General features: G+C 48.8%; 1 protein-coding gene across 1 annotated transcript; it reads right to left on the reverse strand.

The window, feature by feature from the left end:
• Nucleotides 1-255: 255 nt before the first annotated feature.
• Nucleotides 256-14965, reverse strand: LOC129388319 (protein I'm not dead yet-like). Its single transcript, XM_055078464.2, has 4 exons — nt 14715-14965; nt 5059-5208; nt 4630-4745; nt 256-454 (listed from the first exon to the last, which is right to left on the reverse strand). Exons 1-4 carry the CDS (start codon nt 14808-14810, stop codon nt 256-258), a joined length of 561 nt encoding a protein of 186 aa, XP_054934439.2. The 5' UTR covers nt 14811-14965.
• Between the last annotated feature and the right edge of the window lie 1220 nt (nt 14966-16185).

Below are 16185 nucleotides of genomic sequence, written 5' to 3' on the forward strand. Positions count from 1 at the left end.
GTTACCAAGTTAGTGTCTGTTTCTGTCTTTGAATATCGGAATAACTTTGGTCATGTAATCCCCGTTCTTTTTCCTCCCTCCCTCTTTCTCTGTTTTTCGCTCTGTTACCACATGTGCTTACGACTACATGACGCATTAATTAACATCCCATCCTCCCTGAACTAATCTAAGACCCTCCACTAAAACTGTCCACTCCATGACAGTCCAGCGGTACATCGACACGTTCAACTTCATGAATTATATTATACATTTGAGTTACAAAAAATGTGAGACGTTGTAGTATGTACCTAGTGTATCCTCTGCGTCTTCGTCTTGTTTATGAGGGTCGTTTCGCCCCTCCTGCAGCAGGCCCTGCAACAGTGAGTCTACCACGGGCATCATCATGGCGGCGATGGCCACGTTGTTGATCCAGATTGATAAGAACATCGAGATGAACATGACGCCGAATACCAACCTGCGCAATGCACGGTAGTGCCGCACGAGGCGTTACCGATGATCTCACTCTTGAATCGATATGGTTCGGCGGCATCACTGTCAGTACATTTCGGTGTTCTAAACGCGCGGAAGGCGGTGGGGTGACAGAAAATGCTGAGTCGGACACGCCTCCCGTCAGTGCTGATTTCACATCATGGAACAGACGATACTTAAGCCTACGCAAGCGGACTACACGCTAGGAAACATCGTCGTTATCATTTAGCCCAATTTAATGCATGCAGACCTTTAGTTGCCCCTTGTCAATAGCCTCATCTTACCACACCAGTTGACCATCTGCAGCCCTGAATCGTACATCATGCCTCGCGGTACGTCGTGCCACAGCGAGAGTTCGAAGAAACTGACGGTGCGAAAGTATGACCCATGGTCAATCCGTGTGAGTCACCCGAACTATGACAAAACAAAAGGCAACAGTCATTATCCATGGTTTATTTAGTTACCATGGTGTAGCTGAACGTAATAGTTCTGCGGAAACCCGCAAGGTGGAGAGAAGTATTTAATAAAGGGCAAATGAGACCGGACAGGCCGCCATTGGAATATGAACCTGGCAACGTTTAACGCTAGAACGTTATCTAGTGAGGCGAGTCTAGCAGTGCTATTGGAGGAATTAGAGGGCAGTAAATGGGATATAATAGGGCTCAGTGAAGTTAGGAGGCCAAAAGAAGCATATACAGTGCTAAAAAGCGGGCACGTCCTGTGCTACCGGGGCTTAGCTGAGAGACGAGAACTAGGAGTCGGATTCCTGATTAATAAGTACATAGCTGGTAACATACAGGAATTCTATAGCATTAACGAGAGGGTGGCATGTCTTGTTGTGAAACTTAATAAGAGGTACAAAATGAAGGTTGTACAGGTCTACGCCCCTACATCTAGTCATGATGACCACGAAGTCGAAAGCTTCTATGAAGACGTGGAATCGGCGATGGGTAAAGTCAAAACAAAATACAGTATACTTATGGGCGATTTCAATGCCAGGGTAGGCAAGAAGCAGGCCGGAGACACGTCAGTGGGGGAATATGGCATAGGCTCTAGGAATAGCAGAGGAGAGTTATTAGTAGAGTCTGCAGAACAGAATAATATGCGGATAATGAATACCTTTTTCCGCAAGCGGGTTAGCCGAAAGTGGACGTGGAGGAGCCCGAATGGTGAGACTAGAAATGAAATCGACTTCATACTCTGCGCCAACCCTGGCATCATACAAGATGTAGACGTGCTCGGCAAGGTGCGCTGCAGTGACCATAGGATGGTAAGAACTCGAATTAGCCTTGACTTGAGGAGGGAACGGAAGAAACTGGTACATAAGAAGCCAATCAATGAGTTAGCGGTAAGAGGGAAACTAGAGGAATTCCGGATCAAGCTACAGAACAGGTATTCGGCTTTAACCCAGGAAGAGGACCATACTGTTGAAGCAATGAACGACAATCTTATGGGCATCATTAAGGAGTGCGCAATAGAAGTCGGTGGTAACGCCGTTAAACAGGAAACCAGTAAGCTATCGCAGGAGACGAAAGATCTGATCAAGAAACGCCAATGTATGAAAGCCTCTAACCCTACAGCTAGAATAGAACTGGCAGAACTTTCTAAGTTAATCAACAAGCGTAAGACAGCGGACATAAGGAACTATAATATGGATAGAATTGAACAGGCTCTCAGGAACGGAGGAAGCCTAAAAGCAGTGAAGACGAAACTAGGAATAGGCAAGAATCAGATGTGTGCGTTAAGAGACAAAGCCGGCAATATCGTTACTAATATGGATGAGATAGTTCAAGTGGCTGAAGAGTTTTATAGAGATTTATACAGTACCGGTAACACCCACGACGATAAGGTGAGAGAGAATAGGCTAGAGGAACTTGAAATCCCACAAGTAACACCGGAAGAGGTAAAGAACGCCTTGGGAGCTATGCAAAGGGGGAAGGCAGCTGGGGAGGATCAGGTAACAGCAGATTTGTTGAAGGATGGTGGGAACACTGTCCTAGAAAGGTTGGCCGCCCTATATACACAATGCCTCATGACCTCAAACGTACCGGAATCTTGGAAGAACGCTAACATAATCCTAATCCATAAGAAAGGGGACACCAAAGACTTGAAAAATTATAGACCGATCAGCTTACTGTCCGTTGCCTACAAAGTATTTACTAAGGTAATCGCAAATAGAATCAGGAATACCTTAGACTTCTTTCAACCAAAGGACCAGGCAGGATTCCGTAAAGGCTACTCAACAATAGACCATATTCACACTATCAATCAGGTGATAGAGAAATGTGCGGAATATAACCAACCCTTATATATAGCCTTCATTGATTACGAAAAAGCATTTGATTCAGTCGAAACCTCAGCAGTCATGAAGGCACTACGGAATCAGGATGTAGATGAGCCATATGTAAAGATACTGGAAGATATCTATAGCGGTTCCACAGCCACCGTAATCCTCCACAAAGAAAGCAACAAAATCCCAATAAAGAAAGGCGTCAGACAGGGAGATACGATATCTCCAATGCTATTCACAGCATGTTTACAGGAGGTATTCAGAGACCTGGAGTGGGAAGAATTGGGGATAAAAGTTGATGGAGAATACCTTAGCAACTTGCGTTTCGCTGATGATATTGCCTTGCTTAGTAACTCAGGAGACCAATTGCAATGCATGCTCACTGACCTGGAGAGGCAAAGCAGAAGGGTGGGTCTGAAAATAAATCTACAGAAAACTAAAGTAATGTTTAACAGTCTCGGAAGAGAACAGCAGTTTACGATAGGTAGCGAAGCACTGGAAGTGGTAAGGGAATCTTACTTAGGGCAGGTAGTGACCACGGACCCGGATCATGAGACTGAAATAACCAGAAGAATAAGAATGGGCTGGGGTGCGTTTGGCAGGCATTCTCAAATCAGGAACAGCAAGTTGCCACTATCCCTCAAGAGGAAAGTGTATAACAGCTGTGTCTTACCAGTACTCACCTACGGGGCAGAAACCTGGAGGCTTACGAAAAGGGTTCTGCTGAAATTGAGGACGACGCAACGAGCTATGGAAAGAAGAATGATAGGTGTAACGTTAAGGGATAAGAAAAGAGCAGATTGGGTGAGGGAACAAACGCGGGTAAATGACATCTTAGTTGAAATCAAGAAAAAGAAATGGGCATGGGCCGGACATGTAATGAGGACGGAAGATAACCGATGGTCATTAAGGATTTCGGACTGGATTCCAAGGGAAGGGAAGCGTAGTAGGGGGAGGCAGAAAGTTAGGTGGGCGGATGAGATTAAGAAGTTTGCAGGGACAACATGGCCACAATTAGTACATGACCGGGGTAGCTGGAGAAGTATGGGAGAGGCCTTTGCCCTGCAGTGGGCGTAACTAGGCTGATGATGATGATGATGATGATGATGATGATGATGATGATGATGATGATGATGATGATGAAATGAGACATCGACCCGTTCGTAGCAATTTCTACAAAGGAAACCCATACAGTTTCCTCGAAAGAAGAGCCCCGCAGTTGAAGAAAAATTCGTCGTGGTCCGGGACTCAAACCGGAGACCACCGTCTTTCCGGGGCAGCCGCTCTACCATCTGAGATAACCAGGCGTCTAGCAGATGGGAGGGCCAAGTCGAATTTGTCAACAACTCGAAGCAAAGCCATGAGTTAGACGTAATAGTTTTGGGGAAAACCGCAAGGTGTAGAGACGTAATTAATTAATGGAAAATTAGACATCCACCCAATCGTAGAATTGCTACAAAGTGCATAAGTGCGTGTTCTGAAGCATCCTGATCTCGCTTCGGAAAGCAATGAGCTTCCCTTTGAGTTATCATAAATTGTTTCTTTCCTAATTTCGTTTTTTCCTTTTAAGTAGTTGCTCATAGATGGTTTCTTTTCCATATCCGCCATCCATGAGGTTATCTCAGCCTCTCGGACTTTCCACTTGACGTTCTTTGTTGCTGCGTTGATATGGCGGCCGCAGGCGTCCCCTTTCCCCCGCTCTGCTCCATCGAGGCGCACTCGCGACGGGGCGTCACAGCCAATGGCAATGGGAGCTTAGGTGCTGTTTCGCTGCTACAGACGACAGACGCGAGGATTTTTCGCTCAGTAGATCTTTTGACGCTTTCGCATTTAAAAAAATTAAAATGTGAGAAATCAAACGGCTTGCTCACGTCTTTAAGCCGGTTCCTAGCAGACAGAGTGTCTTGAGGGCGATTCTTTGGTGTAAGTTCGAGTGCTCAATAGCGATGGCCATTATCAATGTGCCTACAAACATTATGTTTGTGTCCTGAAACAGCAGAAAAAAAGGAATAAAAATCAGGCCGTTGAAGCCATTCGCTCTCAGACAGTGTAACAGAAACAAATAGCAGCGTTGCCAAAATATGAACCTAAGGGCCAGTAATACAAGCCATCATCCAATGTATTTCAAGCTTCTGCAGTGATGTGCCATGCCTTAATTTTACAACTGAAGGTTTATTCCTTAAAAGAGGCTAGCTCAGTTACGCAGTTCAGCGTAACAAAATAAGACCCTTACTCGTCACTCAAAACTGGCCAAGAATATATTGGACCTGGCATTCTCAATATCACATCTACGAGCTCACATTGATGTACAACTGGCAGGTTCTCTCCGTTGTGAGTACTCCGAGCATGGGGAGCAGTACGATGGGGATGAGGGACGTGGCTCCCAGTGGGATAGGCTCTACGATCCAGTACAGTCCCACGACACCGACTACGTAGGCGCAGTGAGATTTCTGAAATAAAAGAAAAGGTAGGAGAAATAAAGCGGGAAGAACTTGGAGGATGCTTCACCTTTAAAGGGACACTAAAGTGAAAAATGATTCCTTCTGCATCAGTAAATTACCGTTCTACAACACCGAAAACACCACTCTTACAACGATAAGACGTTTGGTAAGCCAGATAAAGCGCAAGAACGAAACACGGGTGGCGACGCCTACTTAAGTTCCCGCACCTGGGGGCTGTGACGTCTTGGATTTTGATGGCATCTTCTAGGGCCTACTAATTATATATAGCGGTACAGATTGACTACATTGTGTTCTAAAGGAACCAAATATTAAACATGGCAAGTTTCGGGAACCTTTATTCGGCCAACGCGGCCCAAATGCGAAAACATACTTTGGAAACCCTGACGTCACGCTGACGTACCGGCGCTGGGGTTTCGGCGCGAAATTCAAATACTGATACTTGGACCTTCATTTTCTCATATAATAATCAAACTATTTTTTTAAAATGACTGCCTGCAGGGTTTTCAAACAACGCTTCATTAGTCTAAACTGATTTATTGTTTCGCTTTAGTGCCCCTTTAAGAGTGGAACGCGACAGCATTCGAAGGTCCCTAACTGCATCTCACGCTTCCCGGCAACTGCAGCTTATGTAACTGCAATGTTTTCCCGGAAACGCTGACGGCGAACGCTATCCACGAAAGCGAGCTTTCTTGTTCTTTTCTTTCCCTCCCACGGCGGGCGACGCTGCTGCCGCGGATGGATGGCTGGATGGATGTTATGAGCGTCCCCTTTGGAACGGGGCGGTGGGTTGCGCCACCAAGCTCTTGCTACTATGCTGCCTAATATCCTACCTAGGTTAACCAATGAAAAAAAAAAAGACACTATGAACTACCACGTCCAAACTTTCTGATCCCCTATTGCGAATTGTGCTTTTGTACGTCTCCGTCTTTTGTCGTTTCCCTACTTTTCTTCCACCAATCCTCCAATCGCCTCTTACTAATGTCTATTGCGGACCTGTTTGCTTTACCACTGCTCCCGCTGAACCCAAGGGCTTCAAGGAGGCCAGTGGTGCCTAAATCGACCGCTGGGTAGACGTGTTCACATTTTAATAAAATATGCTCCGTCGCGGATGCGCGGAGGTGAGCGCCACCTGGATGTGGTTGCAATGAACCGAACGGGGCGCGTCGCTCCTACAAAGACAGACCTCAAACAGCAGCTGGAAAAGGGGTACGTGTTTAAGTTTTCGCGTAACGGAATGTTGTTTTCTCGCATATTCAAAATAGAGTCCGATAATATGTCTGTTGGTTGTAAGTCGTACTTTACGAATTTTCTGACGCATTTTACATTGAGAAATTCAATCAGTTCAGTAACGCCTATGCGCCACGCGGAGGGCCTGCGTGGCTCGGGATACATGGCTCAGGATGATTTTTCTCTAACGGACAACGCCGCTGAAGCCAAGACCGGATTTTCTGCGACACGCCGCCCTTAACGATTTCGCGTTGAAACTCTCATGCAAATCTCGCTACAGTGCAGCACAGTTGTCTCGGAAGTATGCAGTTTATGCCGCGTTTGCCTTATGTATGCTCCAAGGAAGTGCCTTCGAAAGTATATTTAGAGGCAAAAATATGAAGAAAGCTTTCGACTGCAATCTTGAAGGTTGAGTACAGGTGGATATATTAGTTTCAATACACAATTTGATCGATAGATTGCCTGATAGTTTGCCTGATTGACTGTTTGCCTGAGGATGGGAAATGAACTGAAGGTAAAATAGGACAGCGTAGGACAGGCAAGTTATCTTTTCACGCTCGACAACATGATGCACCACTCAGTTACAGTCTGTTGGCAATGCCACTGCATTCCACAACAACAGCGCATCGCTAATTCACTACGCTCTGACCAAAGATTGTTGCACTTCAGTGATGGCTCGTGTACTAACTCATTACGGCGGGGGAAAAGGCATGTGCTCGATATGAGCTGCCCACCAGTGAGAATGACTAAGAGTGCAGTGAATTCAGACCACTGTCGTACCGCACATATTGTGCACGCTGAGAGATTTCTAGCCAATGCACTACCTGTCGCCTCTCGTTATAAAAGTTGCAACACTTTCAACAATAATTTGAACTTCGCTTAACAAAACTCTACCGTTTACAAACCGGAGACTTCCCGGCAAAGGAGTCATGTACCTTTGTGGGAATGAATAAACCTTTATTGGGTCCAGCAAAACGCGATAAAACGCGCACCCGTCTAATCCCACGACGGGACTGACAGATCTAGTCTGCCAGCCCGATCACGGGCGCGCTGGACGGCCAGGATTTGTTCCTCAAAGACGGGACTTCCCAGGAGCGCGTCCCACTCTTCCTTGGTGAACTTCGGGCCCAGCGACCTGCACTCCCAGAGCATACGAGGCAAAGTAGCAACCTCACCACAGACCACGCATGAACAATTCGGATAAATCTCGGGATATATGCTGTTAAGAGACGCCGGATTTGGGTAGGAGTTCGTTTGCAGGAGTCTGAGTGTGACCGCTTGCGGCCTGCTTAGCTTGGAGTGAGGCGGCGGGAAAACCCTTCTCTCTAAGTAAAAGAATTTGGTAAGTTCATTGTGCTTGATAGGCGCGTCTCTGTGTGCGGGGAGAGAGTCGCCCGATCCGAGGGCAGCGCGGTCGGTAAAGTCACGCGCAGCCTCGTGGGCAGACTCATTGAGGTTCAGAGGAACCCCCTCAATCGCCCCGACGTGGGCAAGGAACCAAAGGATGGAGTGTATGGAGGTGTCGCCGTGTTTGGCGCCTTTCAGAATTTGAATTGCCAGCCGGGCTACCCGGTCTTTCTGGAATGCCCTGACGGTCACTTTCGAATCGCTATACACCCTTTCTCTCCGACCGTCTTGCAAGACGAGTGCAATGGCCACTTGCTCGGCCACCTCGGGGTTCGTCGTCCGGTCGGAAGCACAGTTGATGATATTGCCCAGCGTGTCCACGACGGAAGCAGCCATGTACCTTTGCAACATATGGGCGAAATTGACACAAGTTCCCGTGTTACAGGCAACATGCTTGTAAGACGAGCTGCGAGTTGTGGGAGATGTCGAGGTGTACAACACATTTTATGTGTGCCTAACACGGAACCTAGGAAAAACACGGGGAAGGCGGGAGACGGAAATTCAAGACGATGGGCAAAACGAGAACAAGGCGAAAGCAGGAGCCAACGTTTCGACAAGTGGATTTGTCTTCTTCAAGGCGGCATATGCTTTCCTCGCCACAGTATATATAGGTGGGGTTCTTCTAAAGGGGAGAAGTTGTAAGGCGGGTGGGTGCGGTAACGAGCGAAGGTGCGTTAGCGTGTCGAATTGAGAATAAAGGAGCACTGTGCACAGGGCCAGTGACCCGGCCGTCTGTCAATCACGTGTTAACGCCCGCGAGTTAGCCGGCGTGTCAACGGCGTCTGACACGCTGGCTGAAAGAAAAGGAAACGAAAAAGAAAGGCTAAGAAACCAAACTAAGTGTTGTTGTCTATAGCTTGAACACGGAACCTGCAACGCAGACAGGAAACAGGCTGTGTTGCTGTTAGGCAGCATGCCTTGCTTATCGCAAGGGCTGCCCCTTGCAATAAGCGGAAATGGTTTCGCTTTAGACTTATATCGAGAAAGTCACCTTTCTTCTACACCAATAAGGGATAACTCTTAAGTACAATGAACACACTAAAGTAGCAGCGATTTCCATCAGTAACTGCAGGCCTGGATGTCCTTACATTAATATCAGCATAGACCGACAATGCCAGTTTCTTTAACTTATATACCACTTGTTTCGTAGAGCCGTGAGGCCTTCCGAAACTTAACAGTCTGCTTAGGAGGCGATAAACCGAGCAATTCAATAAAACTTTGTGGTTTTCTTTAGAACGCCTTACTCTACTCCTCCACTCAGGCTCTAGCGGACCACAGCATGTCTATGACCATATAAAGCAGCACGAAAACTTGCAATGGGCGCCATGCGCGCTGTTATCTTTTTAACGCCTTTCTCTCTCTTGGTGATGTTATGGCCTAAAGTGTAAACAACTTTACTGCCCTTACACGTGATTGACTGCTTGAACACGAGGCTTTCAGCAGGGCGATGCAACAGCTTATATCCAAGACCTACCGTTCTTGCTTTTCGCCGCGATCAAGACACGGCTGCCTCTACCGACAGGATTTGATCCCGCGCCCTCGGGCTTAGCAGCGCAACGCCAAAAGCACTACGCCACCATGGCGTGTGTTTTCACTGTGCAGTCCCTTCTACCAGAAATGAGGGTTAGGTGGGTTGCTCCCTCTTTGGAGCCATCTTTCTATGCAGATGTACCGGGCTGGCTGTGAAGGTGAGTTATGTTGAGAGCTAGCATGGGTGCACTAATTCGATGAAAGGCCTACTGAATAGATTACGTTGATATACTTCTTCGATACTGTGGGAGATACGGGGTTCTCCTCCGTACTCTTGGGACAAAGGAACGACAACACAGTAGTGCAAACAATCACAAGGGCATTTATTGCACCTTTCATAGATCAATGCCAGCTAGCCGAGTTGCTATCCCCAAAACATGCCGATGGGCGCGCGACAAATCTAGAAGTTCGACTTACCGCGACCGCATGGCGAGCGAATATGTTCGCCCCATGCTGGATCCCAACGCCTGGTCATTCGCGTGTACGGTCACGCGGACGGTGGCGCGTTCCAAGGCGGCCACGCGAGGCGGTCTCGCAGAAGCATGGGTCGGCGGCGCGCGGGACGTCCACGCTGTCCCCCGACCCGCCGGGAAAGAGAGCAAGCGCCTGTCCCTCGGCGCCCGAGTAACCCCGCCGCGACGGTGGCGCCATCTCTCACACCGCGCTTGTACCACTCCGAGCGCCGCGGGCGCCAGGCCACGCGAGCCGTGCGGGAAAAACAGCATATCAGGGGATGCGCTATGCGGGAAAACATCAGGGGAGGCGCGAGGGTCGCGCATCCCCACATCCCCCCAACCTTAAATCACTTCTTATTCCGGCGAAACATGTGACACGGTCTAACATCAACACGTGCTTCGCGAACAAGGTGGTACATGCAACAGTGGCCGCGCCGGGGAAATGTCCACACGCTGTCCATAACATGCGAGCCGACTGTCCTTCGGGTACACCGCTGGCGTCCGCCGGTCACAGCAGCAGCTTTGCAGACTCGACGGCATCATTCCAGGCCAGGACTCCGGAGACGACGACGCAGTAGTCGGTACGAGCAAGCGTCGCTCGCGCCGACGCGCCCTGCTGGCAAGAGCCACCGTAGCTGTCGGTGACCGCTGGCTCCTTTGTCCGCCGCCGAGGGTTGTAAGCTGGATGCAGGAGGCCGCCGAAGTCGCTGCGCCGAACTGGCCACAGCATCACCATCGCCCGGGGTGACTCGATCGTAGTCCGGGGCAGCAGCGCAGACGATGTGCAGGTGACAGCAAGCCAGGGGTGACTCCAATCACGCTGCGTAAACTCAACACACTCGGCAAACACTACAGTAGTGCAAGGGAGAGGAATTCTGCATGCGCATCGCCCACGCGGTACGATGTTCAACTCGGCTAGCAAAAGATCGGGCAGCTACTCAGATGCTAAGTTCACGTGAACGAAGCTCGCTTTCTTGAGTCGAACGAGTAATTTCAATTCGTGCGAGGCTAACTAGAATGAGGGAAGCAACTTGCAACACCTCAACGCCACGGTCCACCAGGTTGTGTCCCTCCACGTGCGACAGGCAGCTTCGTAAAGCCTTAGGCCTAAAGCGTCGCTACTCTGACAACAACCGGCATCCAAAAACAACACTCAAAATGAGCGCAAAACAGGCAGCCGCGAGGAGACGTTAGCTCTGTGAGGTGGTCCTACTCCGCTCGGTGCACACAGCATCCGAGTTGACGGCGCCCACCGTCCCAGACGGTGTCGGAGCGCCCGGTGCCAGGCCGCAATACCAGTCAGCCCGTCGTGGCACCCGTGGCCCGCGGCCACCCGGCTCCCAGAGCCGCGACTTCATCCGAGTCAAAGAGATAGAAGAAGCTATTTACATAAGAAATTCGGACCACCCACGAGGCTTCCGTACTCACTCGCTTCAGGCTTGCCACTGCTCCGCGGGCGCTCAGCCTCGCTCTCCCAGGATGCAGACCACGTGGCTCTCGTACCGACGAATGTCATTAAAAAAACACTTGCGAAAAGGCTTAGCATGTTGACATGTTCAAACACACTACAGCCTCCGTCGCCTCGCTCAAGAAAGCACGCCGCCGATGCTAGCGATCAAAATTCACGCTAGGCCTACGCTTCGGTTCAAACAAAGGTCTTGAACGAAGCAAAACTGTTAAATCTATCGTCCGATGCCACAAGAGGTCCACGTTGGGCAGCCAGATGTGGGAGATACGGGGTTCTCCTCCGTACTCTTGGGACAAAGGAACGACAACACAGTAGTGCAAACAATCACAAGGGCATTTATTGCACCTTTCATAGATCAATGCCAGCTAGCCGAGTTGCTATCCCCAAAACATGCCGATGGGCGCGCGACAAATCTAGAAGTTCGACTTACCGCGACCGCATGGCGAGCGAATATGTTCGCCCCATGCTGGATCCCAACGCCTGGTCATTCGCGTGTACGGTCACGCGGACGGTGGCGCGTTCCAAGGCGGCCACGCGAGGCGGTCTCGCAGAAGCATGGGTCGGCGGCGCGCGGGACGTCCACGCTGTCCCCCGACCCGCCGGGAAAGAGAGCAAGCGCCTGTCCCTCGGCGCCCGAGTAACCCCGCCGCGACGGTGGCGCCATCTCTCACACCGCGCTTGTACCACTCCGAGCGCCGCGGGCGCCAGGCCACGCGAGCCGTGCGGGAAAAACAGCATATCAGGGGATGCGCTATGCGGGAAAACATCAGGGGAGGCGCGAGGGTCGCGCATCCCCACAATACCAAGGGTTGCTTTGAAACCTGCTCTAAATTTACGTGGCAGCTCCATGTACTTCGACCATGGAGCAGGACTGCTAGTGCTTGTGCGCAACGGAGGCGCTCTTAGGCTTTCTCAGGGACACTGGCCGCGACCATACATTATCATTGTGCTTGTTGCTGTGCTTGCCTATGTACTTTGACCGCCTTTGAGCAGTATATGAAGGCGTCATTTCATAGGTGACGCTTGTCGCCCGGAGTTGCATGCTAGTCGCCGCAAGCCAAAGAACCGAAACACCAGGACCTCTTGGTCCTCGAGGAGATTGAGTGGAAGAACGTCACGGAGGCATACGACCCACGCCATCCTTTTCATTCCAGCTCTGTCGAACGGCAACATGAACCGTTTCAACAGGTAATCTCATCTGGTGCTGTTTCAGGGATTGGTGCCGAATGAAATTACCGACATCAGAGTGAATACACGTAAGAACTTCCTGGCGATTGATGTCGCACATGCAGCCACGGTGAATACCCTGCGCAACGTCACCGACCCGGACGGAATGAAGATCTGTTCCCACATCCCGCTGCGCTCTGACATCATCACCGATGTCATCGGCATTGTAGCTACCGTCATTCCCAGCCCTCACTCAGACTTTCTTGTTAAGTCAGCCAGTGAAGCTACATCGCAAGTGTTATCCGCCTGGGCAACTCACGTTGTTTGACGATAGTGTTCAAGGGTGACTGTCTACCTTCGTATGTAAATGTGGGTCATGTTCGACATCCTGTGCAACCTCTTGTACCGAAGCCACTACAATATCACAACTGCTTGAAGCTGGGTTACATGAGAAGCCTATGCGAGAATACAGCAATTTGTTCTCGTTGCGCTAAAACCCACTCCATGGATAATTACAGGGCGCCTGTTCTTAAATGCTCGAATTGTCATGGATTCCATGAAGTTTCGTGAAAGGACTGCCCAAAAATTAAAAAGGAGCTGGCTGTCTTAAAACAAATGGCAAGAGACCATTCGTTTCATCGGGAGGCTGCCAAAGCCACCCAAAAACGGTGATATCGTCGCCGACGCTCGTTAAAGAAAGTCAGTGCCTCTACAGCGTGTCCTACTTCTACACTTCCCTTGCCGCTCAGACCGGCCGTGGCTGATAGGGACCAGAATACCGAAATAAGCAAGGCTTGGGCTGATGCAGCTTGGCCTAGGTTGTCAAATCCACAGCTACGTGCAAATTCACAGTACACATAGGCAGCCTTGAATTCTGGAGCGCCCGCCGATAAACTGCCTGAATAGGACAAACAAGTGACCTTAATGCTTCGACCATTGATGAACGGCATTCGCGGGCTCCCCGGCAAACTAAATACAGCATCAGCACTACAGGTACTGGATGTTTTATATCCAGTACTTGCAAGCTTTGAGTAGACACCATGGCTAGTCCAATACTGCCATTTCACACTGAGGTTAGACAAACTTCGATATTACAGTTGAATGGCAGAGGCCTGAGGTCCCGCATCTAATCCTTCCATCAATATATTTTCACAAATCGGATTCACATTATCGTTAATTGCAAACCTAACGTACTTGCTCTCATCAAACTGTCATGGTAAGAAACCTTTCCTTCTTCGACGTGCGAGGAACGCGAAAAAAATTGTCGTTTACAACCACACGGATTTTGCGTATCCCCACAACGCAGTACAACCACGTGACAGCAATCAATATGTCTGGCTACGTGTAAGAAAGAAGCACGCGTCATCCACATTCATTGGTGTCTAGATTTTTCTGTCAGGACGACTTGAACGCGATAGGCTGCGATACATTGCTACAGATCAGTGTTCCTTGGATTATAACTGGATACTTCAACGCGCCTCACTTACTCTGGGGTAGCTCGACAATCAATTTCAGAGGCAGGAATCTGGTGTCATTCGCCTCTGGTCTCGACCTTTGTGTCATGAATGATGGCAGTTCTAAATACCTGCGAGGCCTTAAGTACAGCAGCTGCCTGGATTTGTCTCTGGTATCATGATGATTCAGTTCGCAAGTTCAGCGGTTTTCAGACATAGGATCGTATAAGAGTGGCCATATTCCCACTTGCGTGCGGAGCAGGGGGCTAAACAATTTCTCCTCGTCGAATGTAGTACGCAGTATCGACTGGTGTAAATTTAAACTACACGTGACAAATGCGTGACAGAGAAAGCCTTGGCCACAACCTGAAGGATAGCATCACAGAGGCAATGATAAAAGCTTCATGCCTCCTAGCGTTGACAGCGAATCGTTCATAATTCGACATGGAACTGGAGAGACAAACTGTGCTTGGAAGGTGAGCTTAAAGGAGATACATGCGCACGAAGGTAGTTTGTGACATGGGAATGGCACGGAGAACACAGAAGAAAATCCATCGCCGGTTGGGCAAATTGCCGGAGCAACGTTTGAAGTCCTTTTGTGAATCACTGTACCCTGGTAAGCCACTGTCACACATCTGGGTTACTCTTCGTGAACTGCGCTCGTCTCCGCAACAGCGACATCCTTTCAAGGCCTTAGCCCTACATCAATGCCATACGCAATTTGACGTGGCTAATGATCTTTGCGCGCGAATCGCTGGCGTATGTGTCAAAAACGTTCCGACTCACCATCTGATCTTCCAAGGACAGCAGAGGGAGCAGCAAGATTGGAATGGCAACCATGAGGATCCTCTTCCAGTGTCGAAGCAACGGCAGCAGACCCATCCTCCAGTTAGCAATCGTGACGTGTCGACGCGTGCGGACCTTCTATACAGGCGTTGCAAGCGACAGGCCCAGCACTGCTTCCACTGGAGTGGTACCGCTGCGGACGAAGAAGCGTATATCGGCTAGCCGAAACCTCCGAGCTAATGTACCATTGGTTATAGCGCCGAAAGTCGCTGAGACAGCATCATGCACGAGATGGTTACGCTGTTGATAAAGACTGCCGCGCCACAAAAATCGTAAAAAAAGGCATAAGGTGACCGAACGACAGACTGCGTCACCCGCTGATACGAACTCGCATACGCCTGCAGGACGCCACGTGTTTTAGCATTCTTTCTAAACGACTCTCTCCTCGCGTCCTCCGCTGAAGCGATCTTCGCGCGTGGAGAGCTTTCTGACCTGTAAGGGCTGTGGGAAGACAAAATATTTTACAGTGAACAAAATACACTCGATGAGAGCTCGGCGCCACACTTCTTAAGCTGAAAACTCAACGGCAGTCTTGCGCCTGCTCTGTCACCATGAGTGGCCAGTCTGCTGTAAGTTTGTTTTAAAAACGCATAGCATACTTTTAGCCTTCTGAAAAGGTTGTGCGAATGTTCCAACTTTTATATACGTAGAAATAACTCTGCTATTCAGATTGGAGTCGACAATCCTGTATTCGAAGGTGCTGAATCTTTTTTTTCTGTTCGAGTGTAAAGGATAACAATACATACACGGAGGAGGCCAAATTCATATTTATTCATTTTTTATTTATTGATACTGCAATCCCCACTGGGATTTTAGCAAGGTGGGATACAATACATGAGAGAAAATACAACATAATGGCAAACAAAATATATATACATGCCTAGGTCACTGTAAAGAAAGAACACGAAAAAATTTGGGCAAAGCATTTATGAAATGTGCTAATGAAACAGAGGAACAATCAACGCAGATATCATATAAACAGTCACTATGAGATAACCAATTATATTTCAGCCCATCAAGAAGGGATGCGAAAGCTGACAAAGAGTCTGCTTGAACGATGCAGCTGCTGAGGTTATTCCAGTCTCTGACTGTTCGTGGAAAAAATGAATACTTGAAAGAGTTATTATGAGAACGAAAAGGTGTTATTGTTAGTTAATGTCTTTGGCGTGTTGAATAACCGGAAGAAAATGTAATCCATTCGCTAACGTCGATCTTATAGTTCCGCTTAACTAATTGATATAAAAATTTTAGTCGTTATGAGCGGTTTCTATCGGATAACGGGGTTAGGTTAGCGCGAGCTTGTAGTTCAGGCACTGAGCTGCGTCGAAAGTTGTTATAGATGAACTGTACGGCCTTTTTTGGTCATTCTATAGTTTCAGAATATTACCTTTTGTATAGGGGTCCCATATTA

This window comes from Dermacentor andersoni, chromosome 3 (genome assembly GCF_023375885.2).
Source record: "Dermacentor andersoni chromosome 3, qqDerAnde1_hic_scaffold, whole genome shotgun sequence".
Taxonomy (NCBI): domain Eukaryota; kingdom Metazoa; phylum Arthropoda; class Arachnida; order Ixodida; family Ixodidae; genus Dermacentor; species Dermacentor andersoni.